This window comes from Sciurus vulgaris, assembly GCF_902686455.1.
Source record: "Sciurus vulgaris genome assembly, chromosome: 18".
NCBI lineage: Eukaryota > Metazoa > Chordata > Mammalia > Rodentia > Sciuridae > Sciurus > Sciurus vulgaris.
Genome location: NC_136479.1, coordinates 27,471,126 through 27,492,307, shown reverse-complemented (window position 1 = coordinate 27,492,307; position 21,182 = coordinate 27,471,126). Strand labels below are relative to the sequence as shown.

Below are 21,182 nucleotides of genomic sequence, written 5' to 3'. Positions count from 1 at the left end.
AGAGTTTATACCATGGCCTCTTCAGGTTCTCAGCCCTCACATTTGAACTATCACTAGACACTGGCTCTTCTGAGTTTCCACTTACCAACTGCAGGTCTTGGTACTTCTCAGTCTCCACAATTATGTAAGCCAATTCTCTGGAGAACTCTGTTTGAAAAGTCTGTACTCTCCTCTGTGACTGGGAACAGATTACAGATTGGCACTTGCATGGCTTGCTTGTCTTTTAGCTTCCAGCATTGCCAGGGGGGATGCTGTATGCCGTTTCACTCCTGGTCCTTTACATGTGAGAAGGAAAGCCAGTGGGGCCAAGAGGAAGGCCCAGAGGGCAAGTGGAATGCAATGGACTGAGATCTGCACCTAACTATGGCTGTGGGGCTGTAGGAGGCTTCATCTCTTGATGGAGGTGACAGAGTTTTGGAATATGCTCTGAGGAAGAGTGGCGGGTAGGACAGTAGCACTGGCTCTTCTGTCTAGTATGCATATCAAAGCATGTGCTGGTGGTGACCCAGGGCACAAACGTTGGACATGATTCATCAGGGAAACTCCCCAGTTTCTGCTCTTGGAGCACCATGCACCAATTGCTACAGATTGAATTTTGTATTCCTCCAAATTCATGTGTTGAAATTCTAACTTCCGCAACAATGGCATTAAAAGTTGGATCCTTTGAGAGGCGATTAGTTCATGGGGTCAGAACCCTCTTGAATGGGATTAGTGCCCTTGTAACAGAGGCCCAGAAGGGCCCTCAGTCTCTTTCCACTTTGTGAGGACACAGCAAGAGGATGGTGGTCTATGAATTAGGAAGCAGGCCTTCACCAGACTCTGAATCTGCACACCTTGATCTTGGACTCCCCAGCCTCCAGAACCATGAGAAATAAATTTCTGTCATTTATATAAGCTGTCCAGTTTCTGGCATTTTTTTGTGTTTGGTAGTAGCCAGAATGAACTAAGAAACATTTGCATGACTAATTTTGCAATCTGATTAGGGTCTGTCTCCCTCACAAGGCTGCCAGTCAAGGAGTTTGGGTTGGTTGCATCGTCTCCCTAGCACTTAGTATAAAAGGCACCCAATGAGTGTTTGTTGAATGAATTAATAGGTGAAGTCAAATTGGGGATGTCATGTTACATCTACTAATACAGCAAAAACTACTCAGCATAAGAGCCATCTCCTATCCCTAGTCCACAGAGGTGTGGCATGGCCCACACGAAGCAGGCCACCCTCTCCCACTGCTACGAGCCTGGAGCAGAGACATGTCAGACCAAAAGTCGCTGGGTTGAACAATCTGGTGGAGGCATCTTAGAGAGACAGTCCCTTGGGTCCCAGTGCTGGGAAGTTCAGTGTTCTGCTAGTTCCCACCCTTTCTGTGAACTGCCCTTGCACTTTTCCAGGAAACTTACTTTCCGTGTCTATTTGTTTCTGTTGCTTGCAGAGAATTCTAACACATGCAGAAACTGGTACTGGAAGGGGCATCTAGGCATAGTCCTCCCAGGAAAATGTGGAATATCTGGTACTGGTTATTGGGTCAACTTGGGGGAGAGGCAAGGAGATCCCCATGCACATTCTAGAATAAGGAAAGGTGTTCCATTAAACAATTGATTAAGGTATCAATTAGGATCATCTGGCGCCATATGTACTCTGTTGAAGCTCTGGATCAATTCAAAGGCCACAAGGGATACAGGGCCACAGTGTTGGGTGGTTCCATATGATTATGTTAGTTCCTTCACAAAAAATCTCCGTGTTCTTAGTGTTCTTCTGTCCACACTGAGCTGGGCCTTTCCTTGGTTGCTCTTGGCAGTTTTTTTTTTTTTTTTCATGGTACCCTGGGTCTCACAGAGGTGCAAGTGCTCTGCCACTGAGCTACATCTCCAACCCTTTTTACAAAGGTTTTATTTTTGAAACAGGGTCTCACTAAGCTGCCCAGTCGGCCTCAAATTTGCCTCAGCCTCCTGTAGTGGCTGGAATCAGAGGCATGCCCCACCCAGTTTGGCTGCTCTGAGAGCATTTCGAAGTGCTTGCAACCTCAGGTTAACACTTGTGAAAATCTGGGTCTGAAGTAAATCCTGGGCCACTGGAAGGGAGCTCTAAAAGGACTCTGTCTGCAAACACTCCCATAAGACGGTCCCACAAACCGGGTGGCCTAAACAATAGAATGTATGGTCTCGTAGTTCTGAGGCTAGAAGTGTAAAATCAAGATTGATCAGGGCTGGTTCCTTCTGAGGGCTGGGAGAGAGCTCCATGTCTCCCCCTAGTTTCTGGTGAGTTTTGTCATCCCTTGATTTACGCAGGCATCACTTCAATCTCTGCCTTCATCTTCACACATTGTATGTGCATGTGTCCACATTTCCTCCAGTCTATACTGGATTAGGCCCAGTCATAATGGCCTCATCTAAACCCAATGTGCGATGACTCTATTTCCAAATAAGATACTAAGAGGTTAGGACTTCGGTAATATGAGTTTTGGGCTGGGGGAGCATGATTCATATTAGACTCATGGCCCTGACATATGCTTCACATTTGTGTTGTGGTGTTAATCAGGAAAGTTGAGGATGCTGACCACGCACAGTGATTTTGGAAGAAATATAAGAATCAGGTACTAGACCTCTTCCAATCCTTCTGAAACACCCCAAAGGCCCCCCCCCCAAAAAAAAACTACAACACTACAAAGGATAGCTGACTGTTCCCCTCTTGCCACTGTAATGTTCCCTAAAGTGTCAGAATTTATTCTCAGCATAACCCCAAAGGCCAACTCAGAATCAAGGTAGGGAGAAGAGGAACATTTAGAACTCAGAAGAAATGGCAAGAACATATCAACTTGCAGCTCTAAGAAGCTGACACTGGTAGAAGAAGTGTGGAGAAACAGCCCAGGAGCAGAGTGTACATGGGTCAAACTGACAGCAAGGACCATGTGCTAATGGAAGTCTGTATTTTGTTCCAACTTGCCTGCAGGGCATGGTGCCAGCATTTTGCAGAGAGCCAATGCCAACCTGAACCAAATATGGGCCTGTGCCTAGAACACACTGTTGGTCTGGGGTTGAGGAAGAATCCAGAGACTTGGGACAGGAATGCTGGATGAATCACAGGCATCTGCCACTCCCCATGTCCCTCTTTAACTATTTACCCCATAAGGGCTGGGGACTTGCTCCCTGATTTTGGAAACAGATTAGTGATGGAAGCACCAGGGTCACAGAGAGGACCTTATTGGACAGGTGTGGTGGTGTGCAGGTCATTGAAATGCACTCCTTAGTGTAAGGTAGGATGGAAGGATGCTCTGCTGGCTGAAGCCAGGATGTGCACTAAACCTCCAGGGGTAAGGTTGGCGGCAGGGGATGGTAACTTTTGTGTCAGGCATCATATGGGTGGGGAGGAAATCAGTTCTCAAGGATGGTTCTCCATGGTGCTTACTGGCTGTGGTTCATAACGCCAGGGGCATCTCAGAAAGAAAACACTTCCCCACAGCCTGGGACACGCCTAGGCCTGTTGGTGAAGAATGACTGTTGCAGGTTTGTTCCCTGGAAAGCTGATGGTAGGATGGAGGTTGGCATGTAGGAGCCTTATGATGGAGGGTTCTTGAAACCAGAATTTATGAACTGGGAGGGAAAGATGGAAGGAACCCTAGAGAGAGGGGGGCTTTGGACAGTGATGCAGCCACAGTAAAGGGCCTGAGTGACCCTATTAGGATCTCAGAAGCCAGGATGGCTCTTCAGAGTTGTCATGAGCTGGGACAAGGGGCAGGGAAGGACTTTATATGCCTGCATCTATCATTAGTCTTGGTACCCTGGGAGGGCAAGCTGTCACTCTCTGACTAAGGCAATACGTAAGAGGGCTAAGAGCTGAGTTCTGTCTGCCACAGCACTGTCTGCAGCTTGGAAACAAGTCCTGCGATATTAAAGGAATCTCAGTGTCCTTTATAGACCCTTCCCCAGTCAGGGATTCCCCATAAGGCCACCAGAACTTGGGAGATGGGAGGCAGCCAGTTAGCCACACTAAGCCGAGTAGTCAACACACATGCTGTTGAGGGAGAGAGGCATTCAGGGCTCAAAAGGGGCCTGAGCTGCAGGAATCAGGCTATCTTGAGTTTATCATTGTGATGCCAGAAATGAAATTAATTAGCAATCACCTTTGGTTTTATGAGTTTGAATCACCAGAAGAATCCCAAGCCTGGTGCACAAGGATCTGTAACTAACTCTGTGCCTCTCAGACAATCCCCAGATCCAAGGAAAAAGCAAATTACATCTATGGGGAGGCTTTCAGAGGAGGTAAGAGGGAACTCACTTTCCTTTCCAGTTAATTATAACTGAAAACTTCAAAAATGCAAAAAGTAAATGCCTGAAGTACTGGGAAGAATGGGTCATGCCTGGGAGGCTCAGGCAGGACGAAGTTCAAGGTCAGCTCAGCAGCTTAGTGAGACCTTGTCTGAAAATAAAAAAATAAAAAGGGCTGGTGGTGTAGCCCTTGGGCAGTACTGGAAAATAAAAAAATAAGTAATAGCAGGCAGGTTGGGAGGAAGAGCCAAAAGATAAAGCCTGACAGCAGATCCATCTCCTGGCTGGCTGTTGATCTTTTTTTTCATCTATTGGCCTTGGCCTGTGTGGCTGAAGCCAAGAACTACATAGCAGGCAAAAATGGCAAAACTACAGTTGAACCAGTCTTCTGGGGAAAGTGGTCCCTGGAGCAGATGAATGGGAAAAGAATATCTGCATTTTTCTTTTTTCTCTCCCAGTCTCACCATGAGCTAGTGCCCATTATGGAACCATACTGCCCTGTTGGTGGTGGCATGGCACCACCAGTGCTGGGTGTGTTGGTGCAGGCATCCCAGTGACTTGGGATGCTGAGGTAGGAAGATGGCAAATTTGAGGCCAGTCTGGGCAAACTGATGGGGTCCTCTCTCAAAATTTGAAAAAGGGCTGAGGATGTAGCTCAGTGGTAAAGTGCTTGCCCAGCATGCACAAGCTCCTGGATTCAATCCCCAGTATTTGGGGAAAAAAATAAAAAGGGTGCACCAAAGTGTGTGTGTGTGTGTGTGTGTGTGTGTGTGTGTGTGTGTGTGTGTGTATTTTTCCCAAGGGAATTGAAAACATCTCCACACAAAAACTTATACCCAAATATTCAGAACAGCAAAATTCATAAAAACCAAAAGTTATAAATCAATGATGGACAAATGAAATGTTACCTACAATGGATTTTTGTTCAGCCATAAAAAGGAAAAGCGCTGACACATGCTACAACATGGATGAACCTTGAAAACATTGTGGTAAGTGAAAGAAGCCAGACACAAGGCCACACATTGTGATTCTGTTATGAGAAATATCCAGAGAAGGCAAACCTATAGACAGAAAGCAGATAGGTGACTACCGAGACCTGGGGGGAAAGGGCAGTGACTGCTAGAGGGAATGACAAAGTGTTCTGAAATACGTAGTGGTGATGGCTGCATGAGTGTGTGAATATACTAAATACTGAACTGTACGTTTTAAATGGGTCAGCTGGGTATGTGAATTATGTCTCAATAGAACTGCTACTTAAAAAAACACGCTGTGGAAAACATCCTTGAACATTCCTCTTTGCTTCTGGAATTGCTGAATCACAGGATCACTTTTTAATTTCTCAAGAATGGCAAAAACCAATTTACTCTACCACCATGTGATAATTGTTTCCCCACACCTCTAGCTACTTTCTGCTTTGTCAATCTGATGGGTAAGTGAAAAAAATGACATCCTGATGTAATTACATTTTCCTGATTACCATTTAGATGGACGATCTGTTCATATTTATTGGCCATTTTGATTTCCTCATCTACTAATTTTCTGTTCATGTCTTTCATCCCTTCTTTCTGAATGTCTTTTGATTAATTTGTACTTCTGTGTACATTCTGGAGATACGCCGATACATTGCAGATATTTTCTCATATATCAATTTTTTGTTTAGTATATGAATTTTTAATATATGCAAAACACTTGGCAAGTGCCTGGCACATAATATTCCACAGGAGGAATCCTTTTCATTTTTAATAACAAAGAAAACAAGAATTGGAAAACACGAACAGTCAGCCTCTATCACCATTTCCAGTAGGTTAAGTACTCCCTGCCAGGAATACCTACAAAGGAAGTCTGGCTTTCCTAATTTTTTTTTTCCCTTTTTATTTTGGCAAGAACCATCTTGTGTTCAAGAGGAACAGACACGTCTAGCCCCTTGAAATATTTGGTGCAGGTTGCATTACTTAGACTGTCTGGAACAAGGAAATGACTGAGGGCTGATTTTTAATTTTTTTCTGAAACACTTGGTAGCAGCAAAATACCAAGAATGGAACGAGTGCTGATTTCTTGTCTCAGGGATGTCTCCCGAGAGAGGCAGACATTTTCCTCCAGTTCCTGGTCTGACATCAGGTTTACATAAAAACTTGAAACATGTTCAATCACAGATAATGAAATCAAACTCAAAGGAAAGGTCCTTCATAGTTCATGGCTCTTTAAAGCAATGGGAAAACAAATTCCTGATGGGCTTCACCTTGCAGGCTGGTTCCTATGCCCTGGCTGTGGCTGATATCCCAGGGGCCCAGGGAAAGCTGTGGGCTCTTGTCCCCGAGAAGGAACATGTGGCCTCACCAACCAAGGATGGCTCTTACGTGCAATTTGCCTCAGCACATTTTCCTGACCTTGGTGGATGCTTTGAACTCTAGATTTTAAACACACATACAGTTAGGCCACCTGGTTTTGTTTTGTCTTCCAGGCCATGACCTTCAACCAAGAATGGAAGAGTAAATAAGATTACATTTCTTCCCTACAAGTTAATCTGTTCCCTCATGGTCCACTGTTTGCTGTTATAATTTGTCACTTCTTGCTTTCAGGCTAGAGGAGAAATAGTGACATGGTCACTGAGTTTTTCTTCCTCCCCAAATGAATGGAAACTCAAAACAGGTAACTTTCCAATAGTATGCTAGGAAAAAAATTCCTGAGGGCTGTTATTTTGTACCTGAGGGAAGAGAACGCGAACCTGAAGCAAACAAACAGGAGTACTTCAAGTGCCTGCTGAGCCCAGAGGCCCAGCTCAGGGTAGAGACAGTATACATAGTGTTTCTGTCAAAGTGGCTAAAAACTTGTGCTCAATTTTTTTACCACAATTACTGAAGCTTGGGGTGAAAATTCCCCACTGCTTAGTAAGGGCTGGGATGTAGCTCAGTGGTAAATGCTTGCCTAGCATGTGCAAGGCCTGGGGTTCAGTCCAAAGCAACACAGACACAGACGCAAGTCCAAAAAACACAAAAATGAAACAAAAAATTCCGTGAAGTCTACAAAACTGTTTAGAAAAAATTTATTTGAACATGTGAAAGGAAAATTTAGAGATGCCCAATAAACCAGAGAAGTTCCTGTCCAAGAGGGCAGGAAATCCCGACAGGTGTCCCTGAGCAATGCCCAGTGCCGCATATAAGCTTGGGTCACACCAATTCAGCTCTGAGCTCATGGAGCTGCAGCAGGAGCCTGTGTTTATGGCAGAGATGTCACATTTTCAGGAAGAGACCAGGCAAGTGGACTTGCAGGTGCAGCCTCCCCATTGGTGCTCCTCCTGGCACAGGCTCCATGTCTGAATGACACATAAGTGAACCAAAGCTCATGAAATTGGCATATTTAAAAACACTCCCAGCACTCTCTCTGCAGAGGTCTGTACGTTTTTCCTTTCATCCATCCAATCTGGATTTTTAAGAATGTGACCAGGTAGGCACCTGGACTGCTACCACTTGGAACTTCCGCACCAAGACAGTCTGATAGCCAGGAGGGGCCGCTTGTTGCCTCCCCAGGGTCCTCTTGTGTGGGGTCAGTACTCCCTTTTGAGGGCTTCCTCAACCCAGGTGCAGAAGGCACACTGCAGCTTGGTGGCTCAGGAGGGGCCAGCCTAACGCATGGGCCTGAATGGAAATGTCACACCTGAGATGAAGGTATGTCCAGGGTGCGTGGGCAAGGCAGGGTGGGCAGCAGGGTGGGCTGGCACGGCCCCGTAGCCCAGCGGGGGCGTGTGGATGTGAGGGTAGAACCCAGGGGGGAGTGCTGCATGTGGCGACTGCTGTACTGGGCCCGAGATCACCAGCTGGAGCAGGCTGCAAACAAAGAAAAGGGTTAGGACTGCCGGTTCCAGCACAAGGTTCTGCAACACTTGTGCTCTGGGGCCTGGTCTAATCCCGTGCACCCAGTGCCCAGGTACAGTGGCACTTCACATGTCCACAGGCCAGGAGAGGCACCAATGAAGGCACAGTCATGTGGGCTTCTGAGCAGGTGAATAATAAGCACAGCAGAGAAGAGGCTGGTAGCTAGGGAAGAACTGGGAAAGTAACTAGGGGTGGCCAGATTCAGCCTGAGATCCAGGCAGAGCCTAAGAGAGACCGAAAGAGGGAGGGTCAGGCCCCCCAGCAACAACGTCTGGAGAGAGCAGTCTATGCCCCAGCCTGTGGCTTACATGAAGGCTCCTGACATGGCATCTGTACCTTCTCTCCCTTGGAGCTTGGGGCTGACCACAGGTCAGCTTCCATTTCAGCCCCAGCTGGCCCTCCACTTACAGTGGCTATAACTGAGGCACCATGGCAATCAGGACAGGAGGCCATAGTTTTCTCCAAGTCATTCTTCTTTTTTTTCTTTTTTTATTTTTTGTTGTAGATGGACACAATACCTTTATTTATTTATTTATGTAGTGCTGAGGATCAAACTTAGTGCCCCACGGCACGCAAGTCCTCTACCCCTGAACTATGACCCCAGCCCCTCAAAGTCTTTCTTAATGACTGAGTCCTAATTGAAGTCCAAGCCTAAGCTCCACAAAAGCCAGCCTTTCAAATGACCCTGAAATCAAGAGTTCAGCACAGTGTGCCCTAGGATGTAGCCTAGGCCTGGCCCAGCCCCTACTAACCTGAGGAACCCATTTCTCCCACCTGTGGAGCTCCAGACAGTCCTTCTCAGAAGCTCCTTCATGCCAAGGTCATAGCCTACCTACCCAACCTGGCTCTAGGTCTCTGTGAACAATCACAAGCCTCACCAGCACCCAGCACCCCCAGCTCCCCTCCACTCAGGACCAACCCACTGAGGTACTTGGACCTGTCCCTCTTCAGGAAAGATCTTTCTCTTTCCATAACCTCCACCTTCTAGAGATCCTCCTCCCTGAATTCAGCATCAGTTCCCAACACTGGGTCCTTCTGAGACTCAGTTTCTCCTTGGCTTATCCTTTCTAGCCCATGACCCACAGAACAATCAGCAGAACCTACAGCTTGACTCACTGCCTCCAGCTTTTCCCACCTCAGTCTACTCCATCTTAGACAGCTTCAAGTAAACAACTCCCCAGGACTTCTCCCCATCAGAAATTGCCAGGGCTCTCCATACCTAGGACACAGATATCCTATCCAGCCTTTCCCCCGCCTCCAGGGCCTCCAGTTTTGCTACAGACACTCAGCTCTACTTGTGCTTCTCCTAATTTAGCCCTAGGACCTTGGCTTAGCTGGGTCCTATGTCTAGAAGGTCTATGCCAGTCTTTCCCACCACCAAATCCAACCTGCTAGACCACAGGAGGGTCTTGGTTATGAAAAGAGCTGGTGTAGTTTGGTGGCCCAATGCTCTTCTGATTGCCTTTTCATTTATGCTACTACTTTATTATTACTCTGGGTAAGAAACATGATCCAAAATATATAAACCCAATGAGTACCACAGGCAAAATGGGGGTTGTATGTTTGAATATGCACTCCCTGCTAGACAATGAAAGTGTTTCCAGAAGTTTCTGGTTTAGTTGGAAAGTCAATTAACACAAAAGAGACCATCAGAATTCAAAGTATTTCATGTGAAATTCCAAGGGATTTTCTTGGAACTCATAAAAAGAGAAAAGGAGCAGTGGGGCTCCTGAGGGAAACTGTCCTGAGAGAGCCTGTTGTCCTGTTGTTGGAACACCCCAAGTGAGCTGCTGTGTCCTGCTAGATTCTCTTCACTTCACCACTTGCATAAATGCCTCACTGAGGCTGGACAACCGGGTCCCCCAACCATGGTACCAGACTATACTTCCTCAGCATGCAGCTGACCCTTGGCCTCCAGTTACGCATGTCTCTGAAGAGCTGGTGGGCCAGGCCTAGGTGGCTGTGATATCCACAGGGGAGCAGCACTGCTCATTTCCCCTGTTCACACTGCCTGCCAAAGCCAGTCCCAGAGCCCAGCAATTCCCTTTAAGGGCCAATGTGATGATCTGAAGAAAGAAAGGCATTAATAATCCTACCAACTTAACTCAGTTGTTTTCACCTCTATAAACCTGTCCTTGTGCCCAGCAGTTCTATCTTCAACTGTAAACATTTCCCTGCACTGTCCTCACAATTACTATTTTTAGTGGATACACAATGTTCTGCCCTTCTGACACATAACAACTAACTTACCAAGTTTCCTGTGGACAGTTAAGCTGCTGCCAGTTGTCTTCTACTAATACTTAATTTTATATAAAACATTTTTGTACACATGCCTTTTAGTTTCTTTTCTAAGGATGGATTCACAGAAGTGAAACTCCTAAGTTACTAGAGGAATAGTGATAGTGATGGCAGCTAATGCCAGATGTGTTACATCAAATACTGCTCTAAGCACTATTTTTACTCATTCAATTCTCATGAAACCCTATGGCCTGGGATGGGGCAAGGTGAGAAGGACTTGAGGCAGGAACTATAATTATCATGGTTTTTCAATGAGAAAAGTGAGGCAGCAGTAGGCAGGGAACTTCACCAAGGTCATAAAGACTGGAAGTAGCAGGGCCAGGATTCTGACAGAACCTGTGTGACACTGATACAACTTTTCACTCTGACTGTGGTTATGGAGAGGGTCCCATGGGTAGGGACAAGGCAAAATTTACAAACGCCACCTCATTTCACCCTTGGCACCACCCTGGCAAGGCAGGGAATAGTCCTGCCCCCGTATGACAAAGGAAAAACCAAAGCTCAGAGACAGGTGAAGAGCACCCCAATGTCACAGCAAATCTAGCAGCATCACTCAGAAACCAGGTCCCTGCTGCTAGAAGCCCAAGCCCTGACATTTCCAACACACTGTACTTGAGGGCCATGGCTCTATGGTCCTCTGAAGGATGGTGTAATTCAAAATGGACCAACAAAGTGCCAGTACACCACCCTCACCACCAAACAGAAGCTCAGTGGCTTAGTAAGCTTGAGTGATGCCTAGAGTGCCCTTCTCTTGACTCCCAGCAAGGTCACTTTTGGCCAGGCATGGTGGTGCCTGTGTGTAATCCCAGCTACTTGGGACACAGGCAGAAGGATGGCAAGGGTGGTGCCAACTTAGTGAGAGCCTGTCTCAAAATATAAATTTTAAAAGGGGTTGGGGGTGTATCTTAGAACACTTTTCTAACATGTGCCAGGCCCGGGGTTCAATCTATAGTACCACAAAATTAAAAACGGGGGGCACATTTCTACTTAGGACTTCTCTCATGAGGGTTATGCTAACATTTATGTTCCCCACTTACCACCAGGTCCTGAAGGGGGTCCTTATGGAGACATGCTCAGGACCCTGAGACCACCTCTCCCTAAGGAACACAGGACAAAAGGGTCCACCCTGCTTTGCCATCTGCCACCCTCCCTCTCTGCCCCAGCAAAGCTGGCCCAGATAGAAGTCTTGAAGGACACCTACTTGTTATGAGGCAGCCTGGCGCACAGGGTTCTCAGGTCATCTGAAATTAAGGAGACACATTATTAAGAAGCAGACTGGAGAGAAGATGAATGTTGGCTGAGGTACTTTTCAAGGATGCTTACAAGGCAGCAATACTCCACGTTTCCAGCATCCCGTAGAAACTGGCCTCTCCTCTTTTTCAGTTTTTGCTTTAACAAATAGGCCCAAAATATAAGAAGCCACTTAAGAGAGGGGGCAGCCTTGTTAGCAATTTGTCAGGTGTCTGGGGAAGAGCCCAAAGGTAGGCAGACACCCAAGGCACAGGAGCAGTGGTAAGATGGTAAACTCATCACCAGCAACCATCAGCTGGGGACACAGGCAACTCTTGTGAGTGCATCAATAGCTAAAAAGCATGCTCAAGTGGGTCACGGGCACCAGGTCCTTCTCCAGGGAGAGTTCAAGCACTGAAATGCAGAAGAATTAAGTAATCCTCAAAACAGGCAATGGGAAGGTACACCTCGACAGGGCAGCAATTATGTAAGCATATACATTTGTCAGGTACACCTCTAACTTTGCACATGTACCTACGCATTTTACTTTATGTAAATTGTGCCTCAAGAAAAAAAGATTGCAGAAGAAAAAAGACTCCTTAAGAGGAAAAATAATCAGTGCTCTCAAGAAGTCCTTAGTTCTAGGTCAAAAGAGCCAGGTGATGCCCAGATGTTATGCCTGGCACATTAACACTCTGATGGGGGTATGCAGAGAGAGCAGGGTGGCACAGTGCCACTAAGAGATGTTCTGAGACTTTTACCCTCCTCCCCTGCACCTACCAGGAGAAAAAGGAAGTCCTAAACCAGTCAAAAACAGGAGCCCCTATCTTCTTTCTCCCTGGGTGATGTTGTTGCCACTCCCAGGAGGCCTGGGCAGGGGAGGCACCCACCTCTCGTGCATAGCAGGGCTCCTGAGGTCATGGCCACCTGCAAAGCCTGTGCCAGCCTGTCCAGTGAGAGCTCAATCTCCTGAGAAGCGTTGAGGGGGTTCAGTTCATCTGCCAGTCTGTTGATTTCCTCTACCAGCGGGACCATGTGGTCAAACAGGATCAGTCCCAGGCGCCCATAGAGATTCTTCTCCTTCAAGTGCATATGGAGCGTCATGAGAACCTGTAGGACGCTGAGGTGGAGTTTTGAGTACAAGAGGTGGGAGTCTCTGTCCATCCCCACACCCGAGTCCTTTGCAACCTTGTTATTGACATGGCCATTGGATAAGCAAGGTTTCTTCTTCCTTTTATAAGCCAGAGGGGCCTTTACGCACCAGCGAATCAATCCAATGAGTGGGGTGAGCTCTAAAAATCCTATTGGTAGATTGGCTGCAATTGGAGTATTTAAAAAAGTGATGAGAATCAATCTTGGGTCCTCAAAAATCCAGTTGACAATCATTTCAAGCAAGTCCAAAGGTGGAATGAGATCATCTGCAAACAAAGACCGCTGAGTCAGAGGTGTTCTTGATGTTGGAGACAGGAGTGGCAAGTGGGCAAGGGAAGATGGATCCCTAAGTTCATAGTCTTCCTGCCTGGCATTCAGATCATTACTGCCTAGTAATCTATTTTCTGTCTCTTTTTCTAGAACAACTGCCAATGAGGGCTGGGACTCCTATCTTAGTCAATGTTACATCCCCAGTGCCCAGGACCCTCTGGCCAACGTAGAGGCTAAAAAAACACTTAGTAAGGCATACAACTCCATTATGGTTTGAAGAAATATCCTCCTGGGTGTCAATTTAAATAAAATCCCACACTTTTTATGTTCAAAATTACCACTATACTTCACTCCTTCCCTTGTGAGCAGGGTTCTTCCCTACAATCACTGTCTCCCCGTGGTACAGTGACAGCTATGGTGGCCCTCAGAGAGCAACTCAGAGTTGTCAGTCATCTGTCCACTGCCAACAACCATCCCAGCCTCAAAGCTAGTTTAAGCAACACTGTGTCCTCCTGTGATCCCTGAGACCTAGCACATTCCAGTGCCGAGACAAAGAACAATAATAGCAAGGACAGATTAACCCATTTACGCCTCACACAACTCTGTCACCCCACAAAAAGGATGAGGAAACTGAGACAGTGACGTTATATAATTTTCTAGGACTCAAAGGATGTGGTGGGCTCAGATCTGATCTCAGGCAGCCAGACTCTTAGACTACCAGGCTACACTGCCCATCCTGGGATTGGCATGTCATACTGGCTGTGTCCCCAGCTCCTCTCTGGGGTTGCACACCCCACAACTCAAGGGAAAACTAAGGATGACAGAGTCCCTTCCAGGCCAAGCATGAAAGAGGTGATGGCAGGAAGCAAGTCAACTTTAAAGATTAGGTTTCCAGCTATTCTTTCTCTGGAAACTGGTTTTATTCCTGAGATTGTTCCTACAACTGTTTGGAATAAAGGGATTGCCCCTCCTGTTGTGAAGTGACAGCAGCAGCAAGTAGTACTCTTGTCTCCAACCCTCACTTGGCATTCTTGTGTCCCTTGATTCCCTGAGATGTTTCTGTCTGGACAATTCCAGGTTCATGCCTGCTTCTCTGCTGTATGCCCCAGGTCAAAGCGAAGTGTCCAGTGGCCTGAAGTCAGTGTGTATATGCATGCACATGTGCCATGGGCATACATGTGAACATGCATACTTAGTGACTGAATCCTAAAACTCCACACTTTCCTCCTCAGAGACTGGTGCTCTCAGCACCACTCAGGCAAGAGGAGGCTCTGCATGGTTAGGTGAACTTCTTTTTTGTGTGTGTGGCTGGAAGACACACATGCCCCCAGAATATTCTGGTTAGCAGGAGCACCAAAGAACAGCATCAATCACCATTTGAACAGCAGTCTTCAAGTCTGGCCCTCCAGGGTCACGATTGTGCTGAGTGGCTTGAGGAATCACTGACACATCAGACTTCTATTCCAGTTTACAAGAAAAACACCATGTCTTAGATACAATCTGTCATTATATTCTATTCCACATGCTAATTCATTCATTCCCAATGTTAAGAACAACTTCTGTCCTGTTGGTATGAAATAACTGATGACCTGAAACATCAACTACAATACTTTGAACTAGGTTTGAATAAGTTTTCCCCATTGGAAGATGGAAGGCCTGAATACAGTTCCCAGCTAATAACAGCTCTTAGGAAACCTCTGCAGGACAAAGTCAGAGAAAATTCCACCCTATGAGCACAGCACTATGGGAAAAGTGCTTTATTCTTCCTTCTTGGTACTGGGGATTGAACCCAAGGGCATTAACCACTGAGCCACATCCCCAGTCCTTTTAAAATATTTTATTTAGAGACAATGTCTTGCTAAGTTGCTTAGGGCCTTGCTAAGTTGCTGCGGCTGGCTTTGAACTTGAAATCTTCCTGCCTTAGCCTTCCCAATTGCTGGGATTACAGGTATGTACCACTGCAAACCCTTGCTAACTAACTGCTCTTAAAGAAAGAGTATGGAATTAGCATAGGAATATGGTATGCACTTGCATGTCTATACTATTTCCACAGGAACGTTCTAGACAACTAAAAAGTTTAAAAACAAGAAAAAAAGTTACAAATAAAAGGAGGCTTAAATATAGTCAGGGAATTGGTGGAGACTAATACTGGGCTAAAAAGAATAGAGACAGTGTCATCAAAAGCTCTCATTTTGCTGTTTTAGTTATCAGACCAGGATAAGAAATTACTTGTCAGCTCTCTGGACAGCAAGAATAAAGGGCAGAGAAGGAAGAACTTGAAACACAGCAGAAAAGTAGGCCGAGTGCTCTGTGTTCAATCTGCAGTATGTCCCCCAACCCCAGAAAAAAAAGAAAAAGCAGGCTTTGAGCCTGGCTCTACACAGAGAGCCACTCATCAGGGACCACAACTTTCCCACATGGAAAAACAATGGGCATAGCCCCTGCCTGGGAACTACACAGTACTGCAGGGGTTGTGCAAGGACACAGCTGCAGAAGAATTTGGTGCATGAGAAAGCCTTGTTTCTTGGAACTCACCCCTGGGAAAGGAAGTGGGCAGCAGAGCCAAGTAGGTGGGGATCTGAGTCTCCTGCCCCAAACTGACCACAGCTAGTTAACTTCTATTGGTTGTTTCGTTGTTGTTTTAACTAGATATCTGACCAGAGAGCTCTGCTGCTGGAGAGGGATGCTGGACAAGGGCTCTCCCAGTCAAAACCAAATACTATTCTGTGACTGACATAAAGACCTCTAGTAAAACTGCCATGTGTACCTCCCAGTGCAAGACACTGAAGACATACCATCACCCAGGTGAAACTATTTCAAATAGGTATAGCCCCAAACTTTTCATAAGGAAATAATCATATAAATCCAAATTAAGGGGCATTCAGCAAAACAAAAGGTCTGAACCCTTCAACAATGTGAATGTCATAAGAGATTACTTTTAAATGCTGGGAAGCTGGTGTAGAATTAAAGAAACCAAGGAGATGTGCCAACTATGTACAATGTGTGACCCCTGACTGGCTCCTGAATTTTCCTGATCCCTCAAAGTGGGGGAAAAAAAAAAAAAAAGAACTATGAAAAACCACCGAGACAAGTAGGGATATTTGCATGTAGGCTATATCACAGGAGAATTCCACCAGCATTAAATTTCTCAGGTGTAGTTTAATTTAAAAACAAAACAAAACCCAAACAAGAACAAAAAGAAAAAAAAGGAAAAAATACAAACAATATTTCTCAGGTGCGATGTTAACTTGATTACATAAGATAACGTTCTTATTTTTAGGAGATATGTGTTTACATATTTGGTACATGATATCAGCAATAAATTCTCAATAGTTCAGAAAAAATTATCTGTGTGTGTACATTGGGACAAAGACGATACATGGCAAAATGTTAATAGTTGAATCCAGGTGAGAAGTATGTGAGTGTTTACTGTATTATTCCTGCAACTTTCTGAATTTTTCAAAATAAAAAGTAGGGGGTAAAGAGGCAGGCCATATGTCCAGGGAGAAGGCCACATTTCACCAGACTTCAAATCCTGGCTTTTTGCCACTTCTACCCATTCCAACTCAGGCAAGGGGATACTGAGGAAACTCATAGGTCCAGCTGTCCACAGTTTTAGTTTTAGGCCCAAAATAAAGAAGTATATTTCTGGAGGAAAAAAAAAATGCCAAAGCATTCACTGGAAAATAAAATTGGCAATCAGTTGAGGCTTCTCTGATGGCAACAACCTGTATAACTTTTTTACCTGATGACAAGTCATAGAGTGCAGTGACAGATGTTATGAACTGACAGCAGAATCGAGGACTAGCACTGAATATCTGCTTCAGCGTCTGCACGGAGCCTGGCACCAAACAGCAGTAGTCATCCACGAGAGCCCTGGCAAGTCTTACACAGTAGACCACAGGTGTCCGCTGGAAAGAAGACACAGGTCATGTAACTACAAGTGTGGTGACCCAGCAGACAGCAACTATGTACAAATGCTGAAGACCATCAGAACTGGAAAAACCACTTCAGGAGAAATGTTAACAGTTTCTTTTAGTAATCTAAAGTCCACAGACCAACCTGCCCCTCTGCCCATCTTTGTGAATAAAGTTCACCAAGACGAGGCCACACTCATTTGTTTGCCCACTGTTTAAGGCTGCTCTTACACTACAAGAGCAGAACTGAACAGCTGCAATAGAGAAAATATGGTCTACAAAGATGAAAATGTTTACCCAAAACATTTGCTGACCCTTCAAAGTTTACTAAGGAAAGATCACTTGACTTCAGGTGAGGAACAGACAACTCTTATAACCCTAAATGATTCTAGGTGATACTCTGCAGGTAAAAATTCACAGCTGCTACCACTGTGAAGAGATTTATGACAGTTTGAGAACTCACATGATCAAAATATTTGTTTAGAGCAGCACTTTATTCCTCTTATAATCCTCTTATCTTTGACATGTTTCTACAATTCTGTTGAATCCTACATCACCACCCTCCCCTGCATTCTCCCTCCCAGGTATATGTCTATCAGTAACTCTGGTCACATTCAGCAACTGCTGAGGATGCAGTAGCTCCAGGGCACAACTGGGCCTACTAGAGAAACTCCAAGGAGACAGTAAGGTCAGATTGTTCATTTGGCCTGTCATCTGCCACTGAGAACACTAATATCTCCACTTGTCCTCAAGAGAAAGCTGAAGCCCCTGACTCCAGGTTGCAAACCCTGACTCAAAAACCACCAAGATCTTTTTGTTGATATCTGCTTTCATTTTGTCAAAATGCCAACACAACATCATGAAAAGAGATCAATGAAACACTAGAAGATGCTAAACTTGGTTGGAGTAGATTGTCAGGGATAAAGGGAATTCTGAGATTAAATATAATACTAATGATCAATTTGGATGCCCAGAAACTGGATTGGTGGGAATTAAGGTATAAATTTCACTAAGATTCTTCTGTGTACTACAAATAACATGATTTTGTTAGCTAAATTTTATGGATAAACAAAATTACAAGAAAAACTACTAATTAAATTGGGAAAGAACAGATTTTTGGACTTAGATGTGCCTCAGTGGTAAAGCACTTGCCTAGCATGTGCAAAGACCTGGATTCAATCCCCAGCACCTCAAATATTTTCTTTATTTTAAAGTATTGGGAATAAAGCAGGTTGATGAAACTATAGTAAATTGTTAGCTTTGCTAAGGAACAGATTAGTCAATAACTTTGGTCACTAACTAAATAGGTTATTAATTTTTCAGACCTTGAGAAGCAAAAGAGCAAAGTGAAATGAATTTTCCAAAATATCATCCAATACTAAACCCATTGTAATATATACTTTTTATCTTGATATATCCATCAGGCTAGCAACTATATGATGTCACCCTAGAACTATGCAAAACAATCACCTGCTTATTGACTGTACAGAAAACTATCTTCTAATGATGGGTAAACATTTCTACACCTTAACACATAATGATCTTTGAGACTGCATGCTATTGTGTTCATTTGTCATTTTCCCCTAAGAATGATTTTTCACTTGTTCTGAAGATGGGACCTTTTTTCTCCATTTAAAAAAATTAACTTGTCATTAAAAACTACTATGTCCCCAAGAATTGTCAAGCTCTGTAAATAAAAATGGGACTGGAAAATATCAGTATGCAGGGCTATTATGATTAAGGACATAATACATGTGAAAAGACCTCTCCTGAGATCCAGTTAAATGAATGACCCTGATAGTATACTGATTCCTGATCTTTAGGAACTCTGAGGAGCAGTACCTGGAGCCAGGAGGCTGCACACTCCAACACTGGGACTCGACACACAGCCACCGCCATGGACACCAGTTTTCCCAACAGGCTCATCCGGCTGTCATCGGCTTTGTTCCCTTGAGGGCTGAAAAGTGATGAGAAAATAATCTGCCGCACAGAGTCCTTGGTTTGCTCCTGGAAATAATTGCACATGATTTCAAGAAGCTGAAGCTCCTGAAGTGAATTCAGTCTCTGTAAAACAAACCCGGGACAAGCTATAAGAAATGTGGCTTTCACATACCCGTTAGTTCACACAGTGAGAAACCAGGAACTACGTTAGTTACCCCAGGATATTTTTCACCCCTGTGAAGCCCAGGTCTAGGGAGCAGAACTCGACTGCCAAGCTCGGGAAAAAGTCATATCTCATTATCATCTCGGAGCCACAGTTTTAGACTTTAGATAACAGGCCTTTAGTGAGGTAAGTGGACAGTCCCCAAAGTCTCATCCCAGAACACCTCGGAGAAGAACTGTCACACGCCTGCAAAACAGGCACGCGGCTGAGCAATGCTGCAGGGCTGCAGGGCTGCAGGGCTGGGGACTGGAGTTGGGGGACCGCTGTAGGAGCAAGGCCAAGGGAGAGAACCCGGCGGGCTGCTAAGTGCTTGTCACCGAGGAGAAATGTACGGTCGGACAGGCACCTTGGGCTGCGCGCCGCGCTCCTTGGGCACCTGGAACACGAACTCCTCCAGCAGCTCCACCGGGCCCTTGTCCACGATGGGCAGCGGCGCGCTCTGCAGCTGACTGCTGAAGTAGATGTCCAGGTGGTACAACACCTCCTTAGCCGCGCTCAGTGCGTCGCGGCGCAGCAGCGAGTGGCGGATGTCGCTCATGGTGCGGTCGCTGCGGCCCAGCGCCCGCGCGTCCCACTTCCGCCCGGGAGCCGGGGACGCGCTGCCGCCTGTGGAGACAAAGAGGCGCGGTCCGGTCTCCGCCCCGACCAGGGCCGGGCAGCGGCGTCCGCCCGCCCACCACTACCTTCTGCCGGTCCGCTCAGTGGGCCATCGCCGCCGCCACCAGTGGCCAGCGGGTGCCCGGGGTCCGGGTGCCCGGGGTCCGACTGCTGGGCCACCCCAGAGCAGCGGGAGCCGACGCCGCGCAGCCGAACGGCGGCGGAATGCCGGGCGACGACGGCGGCCCGCAGGGGCCACGCGAAGGCCAAGGCGGCGCACGCTCGAGAGGGTGCCCCCTGGCGGCGCAGCCCGGACGGCAGGCGGGAGGGGCGTCGCGCAGCGGGGGCAAACCCCGCCCCCGGACCTTGAGACCGCCTCCGGCCACAAGCGCGTGGTGAGAGCCGCCACACCCACCCGTGAGTGCACGTCTATACTTCCCTAGGCGTCCTGGCTGTTCTTCGCGGAAAAGTGCTTTCCACCACTAAGGAGAGGACGATAGTACAGAGCTTTGGGTTGGGGCCAGTGGACTTGGGTTCCCCTGTGCCCAACCATTCGTCTTAGAGTTTCATCTTTTCTGAATCCACTGGCTGCCAGGACAGGTGATGGCTGGAAAGGGCATCCCGCCCCCCTCCCCGCCCCCCGAATCCCCCGCTTAGTCTCCCACCACTCCTTCTGGCCCTAGGGTCAAGATTCCTCAGTCCTCTCCAGAGGCTGCTGGCCTCTTGGTCTAGCCTGGCATTTGGGTAGTGTGCAAGGTCCAACCCAATTGCCTCCTGCTTCTGAAAAACCTCCCACCCTAAAACCCATCATCATTTTATATGAACCTCTTTTCTGGCATTCATCTTTCTGCACTGAACTAGCTGACAGTTCACTTTTAGAATTTTAAAACAAGGCAGAAGACTTGAATATGGCCAGAAGAAGCCAGTGGAGGGCAAGGCAGGAGGCTTCAAGTACAGGAAGTGAGTAGAAGGCCTAAATGCTGAATGAAAAGCAGGCCTGGGTGAGGATGTGGGTAAAGCAAAGAAAATGCCCCGGTGGGGAGGGAGAGACTAGGGGAGGGCATAAGAGAGGGCACAGCCAGGCACAATCCCAAGACACTGAGTCACTGAGACCCCTGCACATCAGGGTGCAAGGCTGTACAGCCCCTCCTTGTCCATATGCCTAGACTGGTGAGAGGGGGAGAGAAAGAGAGAGAGACACACACACGCACAGCACGGTCTCATTGTCACCTGGAACTCAGACAAGTTATCTCTTGTCCCTGACACCAGGACCGCAGAGGTGCTCAACTCCAGCAGAAGATGAGCAAACAGGATATCTGCCACAGCAGCTGGCAAAGATCAGGCACTCAGTAAACACTAGTTCTCTCTTCCCCACTGAAAGCCCATTTTATATACACACCAGGAACCACAACAGCTGATTAA

General features: G+C 46.5%; 1 protein-coding gene across 1 annotated transcript; it reads right to left on the bottom strand.

Moving 5' to 3' along the window:
• Window positions 1-7,287: 7,287 nt before the first annotated feature.
• Window positions 7,288-20,073, bottom strand: INTS15 (integrator complex subunit 15). Its single transcript, XM_079122025.1, has 6 exons — window positions 19,510-20,073; window positions 18,842-19,063; window positions 16,828-16,993; window positions 12,551-13,078; window positions 11,632-11,671; window positions 7,288-8,084 (listed from the first exon to the last, which is right to left on the bottom strand). The coding sequence occupies exons 1-6, from the start codon at window positions 19,699-19,701 to the stop codon at window positions 7,883-7,885; spliced, it is 1,350 nt and encodes a 449-aa protein (XP_078978151.1). The 5' UTR covers window positions 19,702-20,073; the 3' UTR covers window positions 7,288-7,882.
• Between the last annotated feature and the right edge of the window lie 1,109 nt (window positions 20,074-21,182).